The sequence below is a fragment of the Parambassis ranga genome, chromosome 12 (assembly GCF_900634625.1).
Source record: "Parambassis ranga chromosome 12, fParRan2.1, whole genome shotgun sequence".
NCBI classification, from domain to species: domain Eukaryota; kingdom Metazoa; phylum Chordata; class Actinopteri; family Ambassidae; genus Parambassis; species Parambassis ranga.
The window spans coordinates 11,909,963-11,926,743 of record NC_041032.1 but is presented as its reverse complement, the minus strand read 5'-3'; the positions used below and the strand labels follow the sequence as shown (position 1 = coordinate 11,926,743).

Sequence of the window (16,781 nt, the reverse complement as noted above, 5' to 3'; positions counted from 1 at the left end):
GCACCACCAACATTTGACAGGATCCCCTCTGTCTGTTTCCCCTGCCAACCCTTGACTGCTATTCTTTCTGACTCTTGCAATGGGCCAGACGTTTGCTTTGTTGTATATTCTCCTGCTACCCATCACCCAACTGTTCACTCTGGTCCACATGACAGTCGACAGATGGCAGGTTGATGCACAAAAACATACATTTTCATGGGTTTCACCAAAACACAAATGCCATTCCAAATGTGAAACAGAGACACAAATCACAAATCACAAATCAAAACATGTTGACACTGTCTGCACTGAGATTTTAACTTCCTGCCCCAGAAAGATTAACCACATCTGGTTGGATCAAATGAGCGATCAGGCCCATGACAGAGTAGTCTGCAGTCAGTTTGATAGACACTTAGTTGTTTCATCACAGCCTGTGGTCCTTTCCCCCGAGTCAGCGCCAAAGCAGTAGGAATAATGGACACTTCATTGTGTGAGGCTTGATGCATGAATAATGGCTTGTTTGTCCTGCCTGTCTCTGCAGTGCATGTGTTTCATAATCAAGCCCGAACAATTACTGCGCCTGTGTGTGCGCGCGTACATGTTTTTCTGTAACTGTGATGTTTTTCCTCTTTGATGTTGTGTTGGGGCCCAGGTGCTTGCAGAGTGGTTGGTATTGCTAGCTCAGGCTGAAGCATTTTGGTTTGAGCCAGCTGTTAGGAGAGAGCTGCAGGCCTGAATAAGATGGAAATGTAGCATATTGTGACCTTGCCTTAAATACAGTATTACAAGACTCCTGCAGTTCTGACCAAATTTTTTTATATGGACTGCATTAGACAGCATTTATTTCAGTGAGATTTAACAAAGGTGTTTTTGTGCTTGTGAAATTATTGAAGATGTGATGTGAATGAGGGATGTTGTGCTTTTATAATGGGTACAAACTAAAGAAAAAGTGATTCATAGCAATTTTATATATAATAAAAAATAAGCAACTAAGAGACTAAAAACATGTTTGTGACTTGGTATAAAAAAACAATATTTACAAAACCCACTCATTTCAATTGTATTAAGGCTTTAATACATGCATAGCTACGGTAAGAGAGCCACTGCTTTGAGTGGCAGATGAAAGTATGCCCAATGGACATGCACAGTGAGCTCCAAAGACTGTACGAAATGCTATACTTCAAAACGTTAAATGCCTCAATGTGCTCTGTCATTTTTTGACATTATGTTTTCAGTAGTTTTACATTACAGAATACATTTTAATGGACGCTTGTATCCAAAGCAACCTAAAATAAACTAATGGATTGTAATGGAGATTGTAGGTATACCTAAATGTCCTCCTGCATAGCTTCCCCTGGCTCTACTTATTTGATATGCATGCCTACTGGTGCTCATGTGTTTGTTTGGAAAAGAGCATTATTAACAAGTAATTGCTGTGCCAGTCTGCAAGTGGAGAGCATATTGATTGTTGTAAATGCTGGACTAATGGCACAGCAAAACGCTGTGTAAACACTGGGCATGGTAGCATGCAGGGCAAACACTTCTAGCAAGAAGGCTTAACATCTTAACTCAAGCATCAACTACTGGAGGGATTTGTTGTTTTAGGCTATGTCAGAAGATTTAGCTTTAGGCTGCTTGTTTGTTCAGAACAACACAAAGAGGGTATTATTTCATCTGTGAAGATGAACAGCACTTCACATGCACTGTAACGTGCTGGGATGTTAAGCATGACATAGACTGTGAAATCTGAGTTGCACTAAATTAAGTTATCCTATTTTGGCCTATCAGTACATAGTGCCATGTCGTGCAGTCAGCTAGCCAGCAAGTCAGCGTGTTAAAAGTCTGAGTGCTCTGACTCCTGTATGGCCCTGATGTTTTGAGACTATATCAGATCCCAGACAGACTATCAGATGAACTCTTTACAGGATGCGGAGACAAAGTGCACTGGATGCAGCCCAGAATCCATTACTCTCTCTAGTACTTATTCTTAACTGAGTTTCTATTGAACCTCAGCAGAGCCCAGTCTTCTAGTTCTTCACTGTGCTGATAGTATTTGCTATGCAGCGACATAAATTCCTAAACAGCAGAGGTACATCTACATTCCCAGCAGGTTAGGTGTTTGGATATTTTCACAAGTTAAATTTCATTTTACACTTTGTACCGTAGAAAGGTTGGCATATTGACAAAGAAAAGACACATGTGGTGCCTGCTTTTGTGACTTCTGTGATGAAGAAAATTGTGTCATGCTGCTTTGTAATTGTATGCCTCCACTCCTATAGAAGGTGGCAAATATCTACAGATTAAGTGATGTGCAGTCATGGCACAATGAGTCCTCTTAAGACATGATTATAAGAAGTATCTTCTGATGGACATTCAGCGTTCTTCTTTTACTGTATTAATTCAACAGCAGTTTTAGCTATCCAATTAGCCACAGCTGTAGTAACCCGTTGATATTGACCCACTGAGTAGATTAGTGATATGTGTCTGGCAAATATTACTATACTACTACTGTTGCAGCTTCCCTGTATTGCTGATACGAATGGCTTTGTGACCTTTTGCTGTGCATACATAGTCAGTGTGTAGGAGCCAGTGAAGAACCAGATCCTTGTGTATCACCTGCATAACATTTGAAATATTTAGATAGACTGCATGAGGCCCAGAAACAGCACAGACTGACTGGTGGCCAAGAAAAGAAAAGGCAGATAAACACAGTGAGACTGCGATAAACAGCACAACGCAAATGAGTAAAGAGCAAGGTAAAAAGACATGTAGCAGGCGAACTGAAAGAATTCTCCTAACATAAACTGCACCCCCCCCTAACATCAGGTAAACAGTGAATAAGAGAAACACAGCTTACGAGTGGATCGGTGGATTGTCAAGGACATAGAAGGACGTTAGCTGAGAATGGATGCTGGGGGAAGGGAATCATGGAGGTAGAGAAATCAGGCCCTGCTTGTAATGCTGGTTGTCATTTTTACCAGGGTTACCTTGAACATTGTGTTAGACTGACTGATACAGAAGTTATGAACAGGATTCACATTCCCTTGTTATTATCACAAAGTGGGCTACAATAGGCTATAAATTACACATTGCAGTACAGTTTAATACAATGCCATACGGATGACAGGCAGTGTCATTATTTATCAGTTTCATCTCCCACCATTTTCACAGACACTAATGCTCTTTTAATACGATATGTTATGAGGAATAAAGGAAAATATGCAGGAATACAATTTATTCCTTTAAGTAGTTTTATTTGTCTGTGAAGATATATGTTCGAGACCATTTTCACTAGAAAAATACTTTCAAATTTCCTGCTTGAATATGAGAAATGTGTAATTAAAATGTTTGGCAGTGTGTGAAGCTTTGACAGATTGTTTCCCTTCAGAGTTCCCAGCCCTTCCTGTTTGCACATCCCACCTAAAAAAAAAAAAATCCCTGTTTCCTCTCCGTTCCTCTTACTTGACTTACTTTCTGTTCTGCCCGGTACCCAGTCAGCCAATCACAAAGCAGAGGTGCAGCTGTGCTTTGGAATTGTCTCCTAAAACAGCATTTTCATATTCAGAGCCATCCTTGAGGTTTTTCTCTTTTTGCACATGTTGTTTTCCACTCTAGAACATAGTATTGCCCACTGTTAGAAGAAAAGAGCATGCCCAGATCATTATCCGCTTGATATTTGACAGTGGACTTGGAAACAAAGCCGGCCTGCTGTACAAAGAGGCTTCATGTGATCGCTAATCCGTCATTACGGCAGATGCATTTTTCCTGGAATGCTCTTCTTCCAGTCCACAGAGAAGATGTACAGTACACGCACACACACACATACACACACACACACACTTATACACATACATGGGATTAGCATGTAAGCTGTCCATAGAGAGCACTATTAAAAGAATGTTCTGAATTATTACACTAGCAATTGACCCTTTGTCTTTATCTTTCTGTCTGTGTTGTAGTGTCAGGGGCTAATGTTATGTGCTGTGTAGCTGTTGCCGCTTACAACCCCCACAAGCATATTTAGCTTTTCATCCTCTTATCACTGTGAGGCTGGCTGTAGCTGGGGTCATATTAATGGAAACATATGAGCATCAAGTGCTCTATTTTCGACTACATTTGAGAAAATACCTCAGGACTGTACAGTGTTAGAAAAGCCAAGTCTGACCAGCTGAATATAGAGACACATTGGCTGTTCCATTGTCACTGTTGCCCTAAGTCTTTTGAAAACAGAAAGTAGGACAACATGAAACAGAGCAAATAGTGGAAAGCTCTTTATTTTTGGCTAAAAAAATGTCCAGGCTGTCTTTGTCAGAATATTGAACGCTTTTTGATTGACGCAAACAATAATGTTTGTGTTGCGTGCCAGCTAGTAAGTGGAGCATTATCACATCACGAAAATTGTCTAAATCTGACCAATCAATTGGTTCTATTGCATCTGTTGGCGGCACAGTGCCACTTTTTATTCATTAACTCTTTCAAGTTGTAAATGAGAAGTCACATAGCATTCATTAGCAAGTGAGCTCAGAAGTGAACATGTGTTGATGTACCGGCGTGTGTAAGCCCGTCTTGCGGAGAGCTCGCTGACTTTGAGGCCTCCGTTTTCGTTATCTTCACACTCTCTTCCTTCACGCTCACCATGAATTCTTGCTACTACATAGGATGCATATGCTCTCTCTCATTCCCTCTCTGCCTCTTTACGTATTCTGCAGCATTACTCAGTTCTTTCTCTTTCTCCACTCTTAGATCTCATCTGATGCCAAGGCTGAAGGAGTCTCGCTCCCATGAGTCACTGCTCAGTCCCAGTAGCGCTGTGGAAGCCCTGGACCTAAGTATGGAGGACGAGGTCATAATCAAGCCCGTTCACAGCAGCATCCTCGGGCAGGACTACTGCTTCGAGGTGAGGCAGCAAATGTGCATTCCCACACACAACCACACATCTAAAATTGGACACACTGTGGACTCATTACAACAACTTCTGAATTATTTCTCTGCAGTTCTTTTGCGTGCATGACACACAATCCAAAGAAAAACAGGTTTAATTTATTGTTTTAGTTTTGTAAAGTCATGACACTGTATTATGTCGTCATTCGCAACAACACGCCATTTTAAGGCAATTACATTGCCTAGAGAGTTACAGACTTTGCTAGTACCAGAGTGACACATTTCTTTGAGACCTGTTGTAAGTCCATTTCTTCATTAGGTGTTCATCATTAAAGTTAAATGTTAAGATGATGACAGTGACAATGATCGACTCCTGCTGCATATAGAACATAAATAGGAGTGTTGTGAACAATTTGATTAATTGCTGGATGTTACTGGAGTAATTAACAAATTATGCAAAATGATGCCTTTAATTACCAGGACTCACATGTGTGCACAAATATGCAGGTGTAGTGTTAGCTAGTGAGCTACAGGGAGAGAGAAAATATATCTTATGATGCCGACTAAAGACACAAGAAATCTCTGCTAATCTTTATTATCCGGCTCATTACATCACTCTATTGTTAGGCAGTATCTTGCGCTCTGTTTTCTCTCAATCCCACTGTGCGTTTTAAATTGATCCAGGCTGCCAGTCATCCTTCTCTGTTCATTAACAACACTCAGTCTCCACATATTGCGTGTGTGTTCATAAGCTCCTTTTGCCATCAAAGACAAAGTGGTATATTTATGAACTAAGTTTAGTAGAACCTCTGCTCCACTTATTGTTATGCACAAGGTTTTGATCATGAAAGCATTTGTTTTTTTTCTCTCTGTGTCGACGCGGTAGGTCACTACCTCCACAGGAAGCAAATGCTTTTCCTGCCGTTCATCAGCCGAGAGAGACAAATGGATGGAGAACCTGAGGAGAGCAGTGCAACCAAACAAGGTAAGTATGTAAATACACAGTAGGTGGGACAAGAGACAAGTGTGAAGTAATCAAACACAAATGAGTTCATACACAAGTGTCTCAATTCAGGACCACACTTTGCAACACTGATAAAGACAGAGAGCTATATGTGGTGTTGACATTGTGCTGAAATTCATACAGCAGCAACAGTCTGATGTGTTTACATCAAGCTGTGCTCCTCTCACACGGCACACCACAAGAGCAGAGGACACAGAGATCGCATAGAGGAGCGGCAAAGTGCTTTTCTCTTTTGTGCATCAATACCATCTGTAATCTTGACAAACACAGCTGTGGCATGGGAGATGTGACAAACATTTCATGCCAAGAAAATAGTCCTACTCGCACAGCAGATACACTCCTTCGTCTATCATTATTTAGCAAATTACTCACTAATTAGATGTCTGGAAGGGGGGGGCAACGTTCACCATAAGCTTTTTCTTTTTGGATTTAATCTGCAGTATGAAAAGCATCCAGATATTTCAGAGCTTTTTATAAGCATCACAAGCAGTACTTCACACATCCAAAGGCATCCTTGTGAGAATAAAAGCGTTGGGTATTTCTTTTTAATAATATAATTATTAGCTCTTCTTTTCATTTTTCTGAGGCAGTGTGAACATTGGGCCGTGCTCTTGGCCAAGTCAATGTAGAAGAAAAATGGGACAGGATAATATGAAATTTCTTAGTGCAGGAATTTACAGAGAAAAATGGTTTTAAATGAGCTCTATGCTATGTTTAAAAATGTGTTTTTATCTGGTGCAAGTCCTTCAACTCCAGAACAACCAGCCAGCCTTCTCTGAAAGTATATTTTTTCTTCAAGTGTTTTGCTAGGCCAGTGACTTAACTAAACACTTACTAACATCCTCTGTGTCTCCAGGACAACAGTCACCGGGTGGAGAACATGCTGAGGCTGTGGATCATAGAAGCCAAGGACCTGCCGGCCAAAAAAAAATACTTCTGTGAGCTCTGTCTTGATGATTCACTTTACGCCCGAACCACCTGTAAGCTTAAGACTGACAATGTCTTCTGGGGAGAGCACTTTGAGTTCAGTAACCTGCCTGCTGTCAAGTGCATCACAGCCCACCTCTACAAAGACACTGACAAGAAGAAAAAGAAAGACAAAAACAATTACATTGGACTTGTCAACATCCCTGTCGCGGCTGTCACCGGACGACAGTTTGTGGAGAAGTGGTACCCAGTCAGCACTCCTAACCCCCCAAAGGGCAAAACATCGGGGCCGATGATTAGGATCAAGGCACGCTATCAGAGTATGAACATCCTACCCATGGAGATGTATAAAGAGTTTGCAGAGTACACCACCAATAACTACATGCTGCTGTGCTCGGTGCTGGAGCCTGGGATTAGCGTCAAGAACAAAGAGGAGATGGCGTGTGCGCTGGTCCACATTCTTCAGAGCACTGGCAAGGCCAAGGTAAGTAGCTACACTAGAATGTATTTTCATTTTTTTCATTTTTTTTGCTATGTGGCGCAGACAAGACATTATAAAAGCTCGCAGAGGTTAACTATTCCTCCTCTGCCTGCTCATGTTGTGAACTATTGACCTCCCACCGCCGTAACAAGAAGCAGACAAAGACCAGACAGACAGGTGATTTCCTCTTGCTGCACCAGCCTGTATTACAATTTTAATTCAAGCTAATCCCCTACATGTATCCCCTGCAGTGCTTCACGGCATACCGATGCAGGACTGAGCACAATATATCCACCGCTGTCTGTAGCGCTGCAAGCACAGGGAGATTAGTTGAACACAGTAGTAGCTAAGCCTCCTATGACAGCAGGGTGTTGGGCTCAAATAACCTTCCATCCATCCAAAAGAGCTGCATTTCACATTTGTCTGTTGGGTATTGAAACATCATAGTATGAGCTAAGAGGGTGAAGCAGTTAAGAAAAGTGGATTTAAGTCAATCCAGGGTACTTCTAAGGAACAAAAGTTTTATTTAAATTTTGAAAATAGACATCTTGCGGTGTTTTAATGTCTAATAATTACTCTGTGTCTGCTGTATTACATCAGTCTACTTTCATCACTGCAGCATCAATTCCATCTTCTCTGCCTCATCAGTTTCCAGAGACAGTTCAGCTTTCTTGACAGTATCTCATCAGCAGAGATTTGAAACTTTATTTGACTTCATCACGCTCAGCGGGATGATGAATGATTAGTGCTTAAGAAGTGATGTCTATCCGCACTGTACCGCCAGTCTGCTGTTACAGGTTCGACACTGATAACTGCTGATTGATGGGGGTTGAAGGCCTCTGCTGGTCCCTGTAGAGATAGTTACATTCTTAATTACTTTCAATTAATCCCCATCTCCTGTGCAAAGCACTAAAACTTTAACTTCTTGCTTGCCTCCCGGTCAGCCTTACATAGTGGAGTTGTGATAGATACTGCGAAAAGTGGCATTTCAAGCAAAACACACACACTCCATGTGTGTTCCTTTAGCCTTAATGGATAGAGCAGTCTTGTTATGCCAAAAAACACACACCAGCACCACCAAACTAGTTATCCTAATTTGGATATACAATGCTGCTGCTGCACAGATGCTTTTCATTCTGATGTTTCTGTAGTAAGATTTGCTGTTTTACTATTCAACAATGTTCTTTTTCATGTACTGCCAATCTGCGTGCAGTCTTTTGAAAACTGGTGAGTTATATTTAGGACTTTAGCCACAATTTACGTGTGCAAAGATGAACTCTGGAAAATCCCTCAAGCCTGGTTTTATTGTTTTTCTGCAAATGAGCCTTTGGTCATTTACTTCCCTTGTCATTATTGTTAAGACTAGGCTCAAATCAAATCCATGACTTAGCATCTAATTCTGTCACCACTCTTTCAATAGTGTAGCTAAAAAGGACACTATGCATTGCAGTAGCATTAGACAATTAGACACACTCAAGGAGCACCCTGTAGGATACCCAGCGGGGGTGAATTTGAGGTGAATGTCTCTCTCTTGTTCTGAAGTTGTGTTTGCTGCCGTGTTCAGGTAAAAATCTGCTTCTAATTGCTGCTGTTAAAGAATGCAGATTGCAGGTTGCGACAGTCATTAGTATGCAACACTTCTAGACTTCTGTTTCTTCCCGTGTCATTTTATCACCCATCGCCAAATAATTACACCCCACATATTCTGCTCTGTTGCACACTCGCTCCTTTCCTCTCTTGTTCTCTGTCTCCACTTTGCCGTCTTTGTCTTCGTTCATCTCTGTTTCATGCTTCATTGCATCCCAAGGCCAACGCTCTCTGGAGAGATGCCATTACTGATGCCGTATTGATGTCTGGATGCAGCGGTGGGCATGGGCACACCCTGCGCGGATTCACAGAACATAGTACTCACACATCGGTGCATAGTCCAGGCAGTCGTCACCTGGAAAGTGACAGTGGTGGTTCATAGTTTAGGCACTTTAAAATTCAGATGGTGGCCAAGAGAAATGAGCAATAAATTTGCCAGAAGTTTGTATAGGAACACATGCCAAGTAAGAAACTCCAGGTATTGAGTGTATCTCCATCTACCTTCATTAGTCTCTGGCAATCGATCTATTTGCATGACGACGTGTTGGCATGGTAGTGCTATAAGTCGGGTTATATGGAGTCAAATGTGCACACAAAACAAGAGGGAAGATGACAAAACACTCATGAATACTCTCTATGTGGAATCTACTGCTGAAATCTGCTGTGCTATAAGGTCATGACACCCGGTCATCTCCTTTCCTGTGGGACATATGGTCCAAACACCCAGCCTTCACTATTAGAAGCTCCCCCAATAACAACAACAAGCTCACTACTGTATTGAAGAAGTTCACCTTTCTTTTCTTCTGAAAATACCCACTCCTGGCATGAATTCTTAGCATTATTGATCTAGTCTCCTCAACACCTCAGCCCTCAGGAAGATTATGTTCTAAATTTTGCTGCAGCGGCGCCGACTGTGGTAAGCGACGATAACAGGGATTTATTCTTATGATAACTGGCCATTGCATTTTTATGTCTCTTCTCCTTTTCCTCAAGGTAAACTAACAGCCCTGCTTAAGAAGGAGAATTATGTGACTTTCTACACTCTCCATGGTAAATCACCAGCTGCCTGCAGCATGGCTCCAGTTATGTTAAGCACAAGCATTTTATTAATGTATTCAGCACTGTCATCAGTAGGCAGTGATGCTCATCACCACAGCTGTGGCGCACAGGCACAGTTGGTCGTACGAACATAATATGGTGTGACAAATGATTTACTAACGTGACATGAAGGGGCTTGGCTACTTTTGTATTCCTCTGGGATTTTTTTTTTTAATGTGGTTTTCAACTAATATATTTTCCCCTGAGAGGGCCAGTGAGCATGATAGCCACTTGCCTTCCCTATATTATAGTGGCTTCTCTAAAGTATGCCGGCAATTTCTCTCTCTGTTTCATCCATGGCGCTGCTTTGTCTGGGTCACCAAGCTTTTTAATAGCTTAAATCATATCATTTACCATGTAGGAGGCGACCCCCTTTCATGCGATCTAATGTTGGAGAAGACAGAGTGTGGATGTCAGAGGGGAAAATGAGGGCACAGGAAGCCATATGGCTACTGGTACAGACACCCACATGACAGCAGGAAATGGCTCATCTCATTGTCTCCTCTGTGCTACTTGCACCACAATTGCAGCACATCATGTGAGTGATTTCTATTGACCACGCCCTGACAGCTTGGGGTGATGGAGGAGATGAAAAAAACAGAGAAATGTGAAGGCACCAAATAGAGACAAGGAAAAATAGGGAGGGTTAAGATAGAGCAGGTTATTGGCTGTGGTGACATACAGCAGATTCAGCTACATTGATCCGGAGGTCTCTTGATGTATCTCTTGGTACTAAGATTACCTATGTTCTATATTCCTGTCTCCTCCCTTTTAACAATTCATTTCCATGAACTTGTTTTGCATTCATTTGAGTTTTCTGTGTCATGTGAATGTGTGATAACATGATGTTGCATTTTACATATAGCCTACAATACAAAACGGTTCTCACATGGAAAAATACAAAAATACAAGACACACATACAGGAAATAATTGTACAGCCAGTCAGCAAACATGATGTTTTGGTGCTGATGACACTTGCTGTAAGACCCCCTCCGGTCTTCATAATGATCATGTGCACCATAGCAGCTAAATCAGGGGAGTTGCAGCTTTCCGGTTTTTGTGTGCAATGACAAACCTCTGTGCCTTACGGGGGAGGAGCTGCTTCCATTTCCATTCAGCCTCCAGTCCTCTCCGTCAACCCAATGTGACCCTCACAGGAAGAGCTGCTGGCTACAATGCTGTAATACTAGCCACCGGTCTCCAGGGAGAGAGACAGAGAGAGCAGGGTATAGCCAGAAAGAAAGTGATGGAAAGATGAAGAGAGTGAAGGCTGGAATAGCTGGAGTGATTCCGATTTTCTCTCTTCCAAATTCTTGCCCCTGGCAAGGAAACCAGGCTCATTGATCAGTCAAATTATCATAATATTCCAACTGTTGAGCACAACTTTCATTTTGAATTCATATTAAACTCCCTTATATTATACACTATATATATCAACACTTAATAAATGCAAACATCTACCACATCTTCTTCCTTCTCCAGGAACAAAGACAGTTTTAAAGAGGCCAGCTTTTCTGTCACATTCTTCTGTTTCCTGTAGTGTTATCCATTGTATTGCTCTCACTTTTAGATCTCTCTGCTTTATATTACCATAGAAACACACACAAAAAAAACCCATCTGAGCTGGTACAAAGCATAAACATGACCTCTTTTTACATGTACTCTCTCTTCTTTCCAAGACTCAATGTCCTAGCTTTGCAAGGCGCCGCAGCTGGAAAGCCTGCCATTTAAAACATCACTGCGTATAGTTCTTTGTATCATTGTCTTGAGACACTTGCAGTGAGAGTGCTGATCATTATCTTGAAGATTATATTGTCTCTTCAGGCTTCAAAAGGGCTTGTGCATTTAGAGTTCAGCTCCAAAACTTCGGCTGAATATCACTGAACGGAGATGTAACACAGTTTTTACAGGAAAGTAATCCATAGGGAACTTTATCAGCAGGGCTTGCTGCACCACCTACCCTCCACCCGACTTCATATCTCCCTCCTCTCCCTGAGTGCTGTGTGTGTTAGGTTTTTTTGAAGCATGGTTTGGTTGATGAAATGTGGCAGCGTTATAGAGAGCGCTCTACTTCTCCTTATTAGCACTGAAGCAGGGGAAAGGAGGGGTTGAGAGTGTGGGGGGGGGGGCAGGATTGAGGGCGTCAGAGGAGAGGCTGAAGGATGACAGGAAGGAAAAGCAAAGCACTGCTGGCTCTATTTTAAAGACATTATTGGTGGGGATATTGCTATGAAAGATGCAGTCCATGGAATATACGATTGAAGGTTGTGTCATGATAAGGCAGTTAGCAAGAGATGGTGCTGTTAATGAGTTTTGTGTACTTTTCCTCTTGTGCCACCATGTGGTCAAATGTCTGTTTTCATGCGTTGCCTGTTGTCCTTACTAACTTCCTCACTGATCAAGTACCAAATCAGTGGCTGTAGTTTGGCTAATTGGCAGCAGACCGATCACTATGAGTTTGCTAGCAAGAAGCTGTCATGAAAGAAAAGTCGCACACATCATTCTGAATTCCAAACTGAAAATCCTCCAGGCAGTCGCTGTTGACTCTCAAATTAGAGTCAATCCCAAGTAATGAATCTGACATAAAAATAAGTAGAAGAAATAGTCAGCTACTTTAATAGCACACTGAAATTAGAACCAGGTTGCAACAAAAAATACAGTGTGTACAGTGTGTGCAGGATTCCTTACTGTATATCCATGTAATGTAATTTAATCCCATGCATGCTTGTGACACACACGCACATGCACTTTTGCAAGTTAGTATTATCAACAAATGTCTATTTTTGTCACCAAAAGACTATTTGAAGTTTGTGGATCTTTTCTTGGGTTTCAGCCTGCACCAGCAGAAATTATAGCCATTAATTTGGTCTCTCATGATGTCCCTCTTAGTTTCCTTTTCTCTGTCTGCGCCTCTCCGCCTCCACTTCATCTGAGTGTCCTCTCTAATCAGGCCGGGATTTGCTTCACTTCAGTAACCACATAAGGAGTGCAAAGCAGAGAGGACAGAGGGGAGGAGAGGCGAGAACCACAAAAGGGTAGAGGTTAGAGGAAAGATCATAATTGGGATGACATTTCTTCCTATAAAAAAAAGAAAAGGCACAGAACACCCTAGCACTAATGATGGGATGGGTGTCCATACACCACAAAAGGTCAGGTTTCTATAGCTGTCTGTGTCCTGTTCACAGCTGCATTCCTTATTAAATAATGGTAATAATAACATCCTGTGGACCCATGATAAAATGTGCCCTAATATTTTAGGGCCTTTTGAAAGTAGATGAGGAAGCACTCCTTCTAAGTCAGTGGTTGTACATGCAGCAAGTTTGACCTTGAGTCTGTGCGGATAGGTGTCAGCTTGGTGCATCTGGACACTTAAATGACTCTAGTTATAAATATCTGAAGGTCTGTTAGGTCACACAGAGATGGTGAATGAACAGGCTTTTTAAAATGCAGACGCCACATACTCTGATTCGGTCACTCCAGGATATTGTTATTGGTGAGCAAGTGTTGATGAGCATGGTCTGGGTTTTACATCAGCATTCAACAGATACAGGTGTAATTATAATTCCACTGAAACTCAGTAAATACACACAGGGCATCTCATTTAGACTAATTTTTTTATCATTAAAGTTTTGATTTTAAGTTTGTATTTATACATTTTTGTGTGTGAGTTTAACCAAAAATTCTCCTTTCACTGCACATCAGTGGATGATTGGCTCCCTGTGGTTTATCTTTGATTAGGCAGATAACAAGCTTCTGCAGCAGCTATGGAACCTGTCTGAAAGACTCTTTTCTTTCCACCTCCTCCTCCGTTCGTTCAAGACTGACACTCTGTCTCTTCTTCCTCTCTTTCTCCATTTTTCCCCCTGTACATCTGTCACTTGCCTCACGTCTCCCTCGCTGCTACGCTGGTTCCCATAGTTTAACAAGCTGCCAGGGGACTTACATGAGACTACACCCAGAAATTTGTTGAAGGGATCTAAACAAGAGATGATTCATCCCCAGATGGCTCCATTTCCCTCTCTCTCTCTCTCTCTTTCTCTTTCAGACTTTGAATTTTGGAAGCTTTAATGCCTCGTCTCCACCTGTTATTTTTTTCACCTGATGAATACTGTATAGTCCTTTTGGAGATGACTTTTAAATGAGACCGCAAAGCCGCTAGGACAACTAAATAAGAGCGTTCAATCTAAATAATGCACCATCAGCCAGCTAAAAAGGAAGATGAAACACATTTTGAATTTGAGGTTTTGTTTTAAAAGTTAACCCAACTTCCAAAAAAAGTTGCTTCTTGTCTTAAGTCCCATGTCTTCTGTTCCATAAAAGCGGATGTCAGGATCATGCTCTTAGCATCAGAATGAATTCTGTTCAGATATGAATGCATTTTCTATCCACAAACTTAGAATCTAAAAAGGCATAAAAAAGCTGTTGTGTTTGCCTCTGTTGTATTACAAGATAATTGTTCTTTCCTGCATACTACAGAAGTTTAATATGTTGAGAGAGGATTCTTTTTTTATATTTCTCACCGTGTATGGATGCAAGTGATAAAAGTGATTTAACTATATGTTTTTGGATTAAAAATGCAAACAATGCTGGGAGTACATGAAAGACGTCACTCTCCTCAGGGAAAAAAAATAATTTTAAGACGTTAGAAGTTGTAAACCTCAATTATTTTTTTTTTTTGCAGGACTTCTTGACAGATTTGATGATGTCAGAGGTGGACCGCTGTGGGGAAAACGAACACCTCATCTTCAGAGAAAACACACTGGCCACAAAGGCAATAGAGGAATACCTCAAACTGGTGGGACAGAAGTACCTGCAGGATGCCCTCGGTGAGTTCAGCCGAGGCTGAGGCTGTAATCTGGATTAATGAAATCTGTATTTTTACGTGCATTAGCAGAAGTAATTAAGATAAATATGACAAAAATAAGCTTTTTGTGCAGCTGTGGCAGGATAAGTAGATTCTTACTTGGTACAACATTTTGTACAGTGTTAGCCCAAGGTTAGATCCAGTTTGTTTGTCCGTCTCTATCAATAAGCACTTTATATGCACTGTGTGTTTTTTCACCACTCCTAATTCAGAAATGTACATAGTCGTAGTTTAATCTACAGACAACACACATTCTTCCTGGCACTCATTGCTTCTTTCTTTGTATGCTGCCAATATTAATGTGTGTTTATGTCTGTCTCTGTCTTCTGTGTGTGCATGTCTCTCTCTCACTGTCTTTGCCACTGGAAGCGCTGTCTGGTTCTGTGCATGTCGTTTCTGCATTGCTGCATTGTTTTTTTTATTGTTTGACATCTGGCTAAAATATTGAAATCATTCAACCTGCAACTGTAGAATAGAAGGACAGCCAAGCTTCTCTTTGAACCACCAGAGACAGAAGAAATTTTATTTTAATAACACCGATTAGAGTTGAAAAAAAATCCTCAGACCACTGCCAAAATAGAGATGGAATCCCTGTATGGGCTGTTGAGTAGTGGAGGTTTTATCTTTTTATTCACTCAGCAGAAAGATTCACTACTTGTCTCACGGATACACAAGGAAATGAATCTATAAATCCCATATGTTGGTTAATCCCTCTTATATTGTCTCTTTTGTTTATTCAGGTGAGTTCATCAAGGCTCTGTATGAGTCAGATGAGAACTGTGAGGTCGACCCATCCAAGTGTTCATCAGGTGACCTGCCAGAACACCAGAGTAACCTGAAGATGTGCTGTGAGCTGGCCTTCTGCAAGATCATCAACTCATACTGGTGAATTTTCAGCTTCTATTTAATTTTCTTTATAAAACTGAACTGCATTAATCAAAACGCTCTCTCAATAAAATAATGTCTGTCCCATCTCTTGACAGTGTCTTTCCACGAGAACTGAAGGAAGTCTTTGCATCATGGCGACAAGAATGCAGCAACCGAGGTCGACCGGACATCAGTGAGCGTCTGATCAGCGCCTCCTTGTTCCTGCGGTTTCTCTGTCCGGCTATCATGTCGCCGTCGCTTTTCAATTTGATGCAGGAGTATCCCGATGACCGCACGGCACGTACGCTCACACTCATCGCAAAAGTCACACAAAACCTGGCTAATTTCACCAAGTAAGTGTCCGTTTTCAGTTGTTCGAGTCAAGACAACTTGCAGATTATTCTAAGCCTTAACATTGCCCTTCCTACCTGTGTTTGCCATCAGATTCGGTAACAAGGAAGAGTACATGTCATTCATGAATCAGTTCCTGGAGCATGAGTGGACCAATATGCAGCGTTTCCTTCTGGAAATCTCGAACCCAGAGACAATCTCCAACACAGCAGGTTTTGAGGGGTATATTGACCTCGGCCGGGAGCTCTCCACCCTGCACTCCCTCCTTTCTGAGGTGGTCTCCCAAATGGACCAGGTACCTGTCATACTTTATGCACCTACATGGACATAGATCCATTCATAATTAGATATGATAGGTTTTTTATTAGTCCAGCTGGTCAAAGGAAGCATCAAGGTCTTCACAAGCTTCCGTATATATGACTCATCCTTAGACCTCAGGAGGTTTATCCTACCTTAATCAATAATTTATTATTGCGTTACATAAGTAGAGCAAGTGAGGGATACTGTGAAGCCGCAGAAACTGGGAGAGGCATATTAATGGATTTACAAGGGCGTTTACATTAGTTCTGGTAGCAGATGGAAAGTTGGTGATGGTAAATTTGATGGAGTTGTTTTTATTATTGTTATTTTTATTTTCATCATCTTGCTCTCTGAAAATGTGTTTTTCAATAATTCAGAAATCGCAGTTTGGTTGATCTTCCAGTTCATGAGACTGGCCAGC

The 16,781-nt window shown here is 41.5% G+C and overlaps 1 protein-coding gene across 11 annotated transcripts in view; it reads left to right on the top strand.

The window, feature by feature from the left end:
* Positions 1-16,781, top strand: part of dab2ipb (DAB2 interacting protein b) — an 87,130-nt gene that overhangs the window by 57,909 nt on the left and 12,440 nt on the right. For all 11 annotated transcript variants that reach the window (XM_028418630.1, XM_028418632.1, XM_028418627.1 and 8 more), the window contains 7 exons: positions 4,723-4,876; positions 5,747-5,845; positions 6,741-7,295; positions 14,660-14,804; positions 15,583-15,727; positions 15,826-16,062; positions 16,154-16,355. In XM_028418630.1, the coding sequence (XP_028274431.1) occupies positions 4,723-4,876; positions 5,747-5,845; positions 6,741-7,295; positions 14,660-14,804; positions 15,583-15,727; positions 15,826-16,062; positions 16,154-16,355 (1,537 nt within the window). The remainder of the gene's footprint in view (positions 1-4,722; positions 4,877-5,746; positions 5,846-6,740; positions 7,296-14,659; positions 14,805-15,582; positions 15,728-15,825; positions 16,063-16,153; positions 16,356-16,781) is intronic.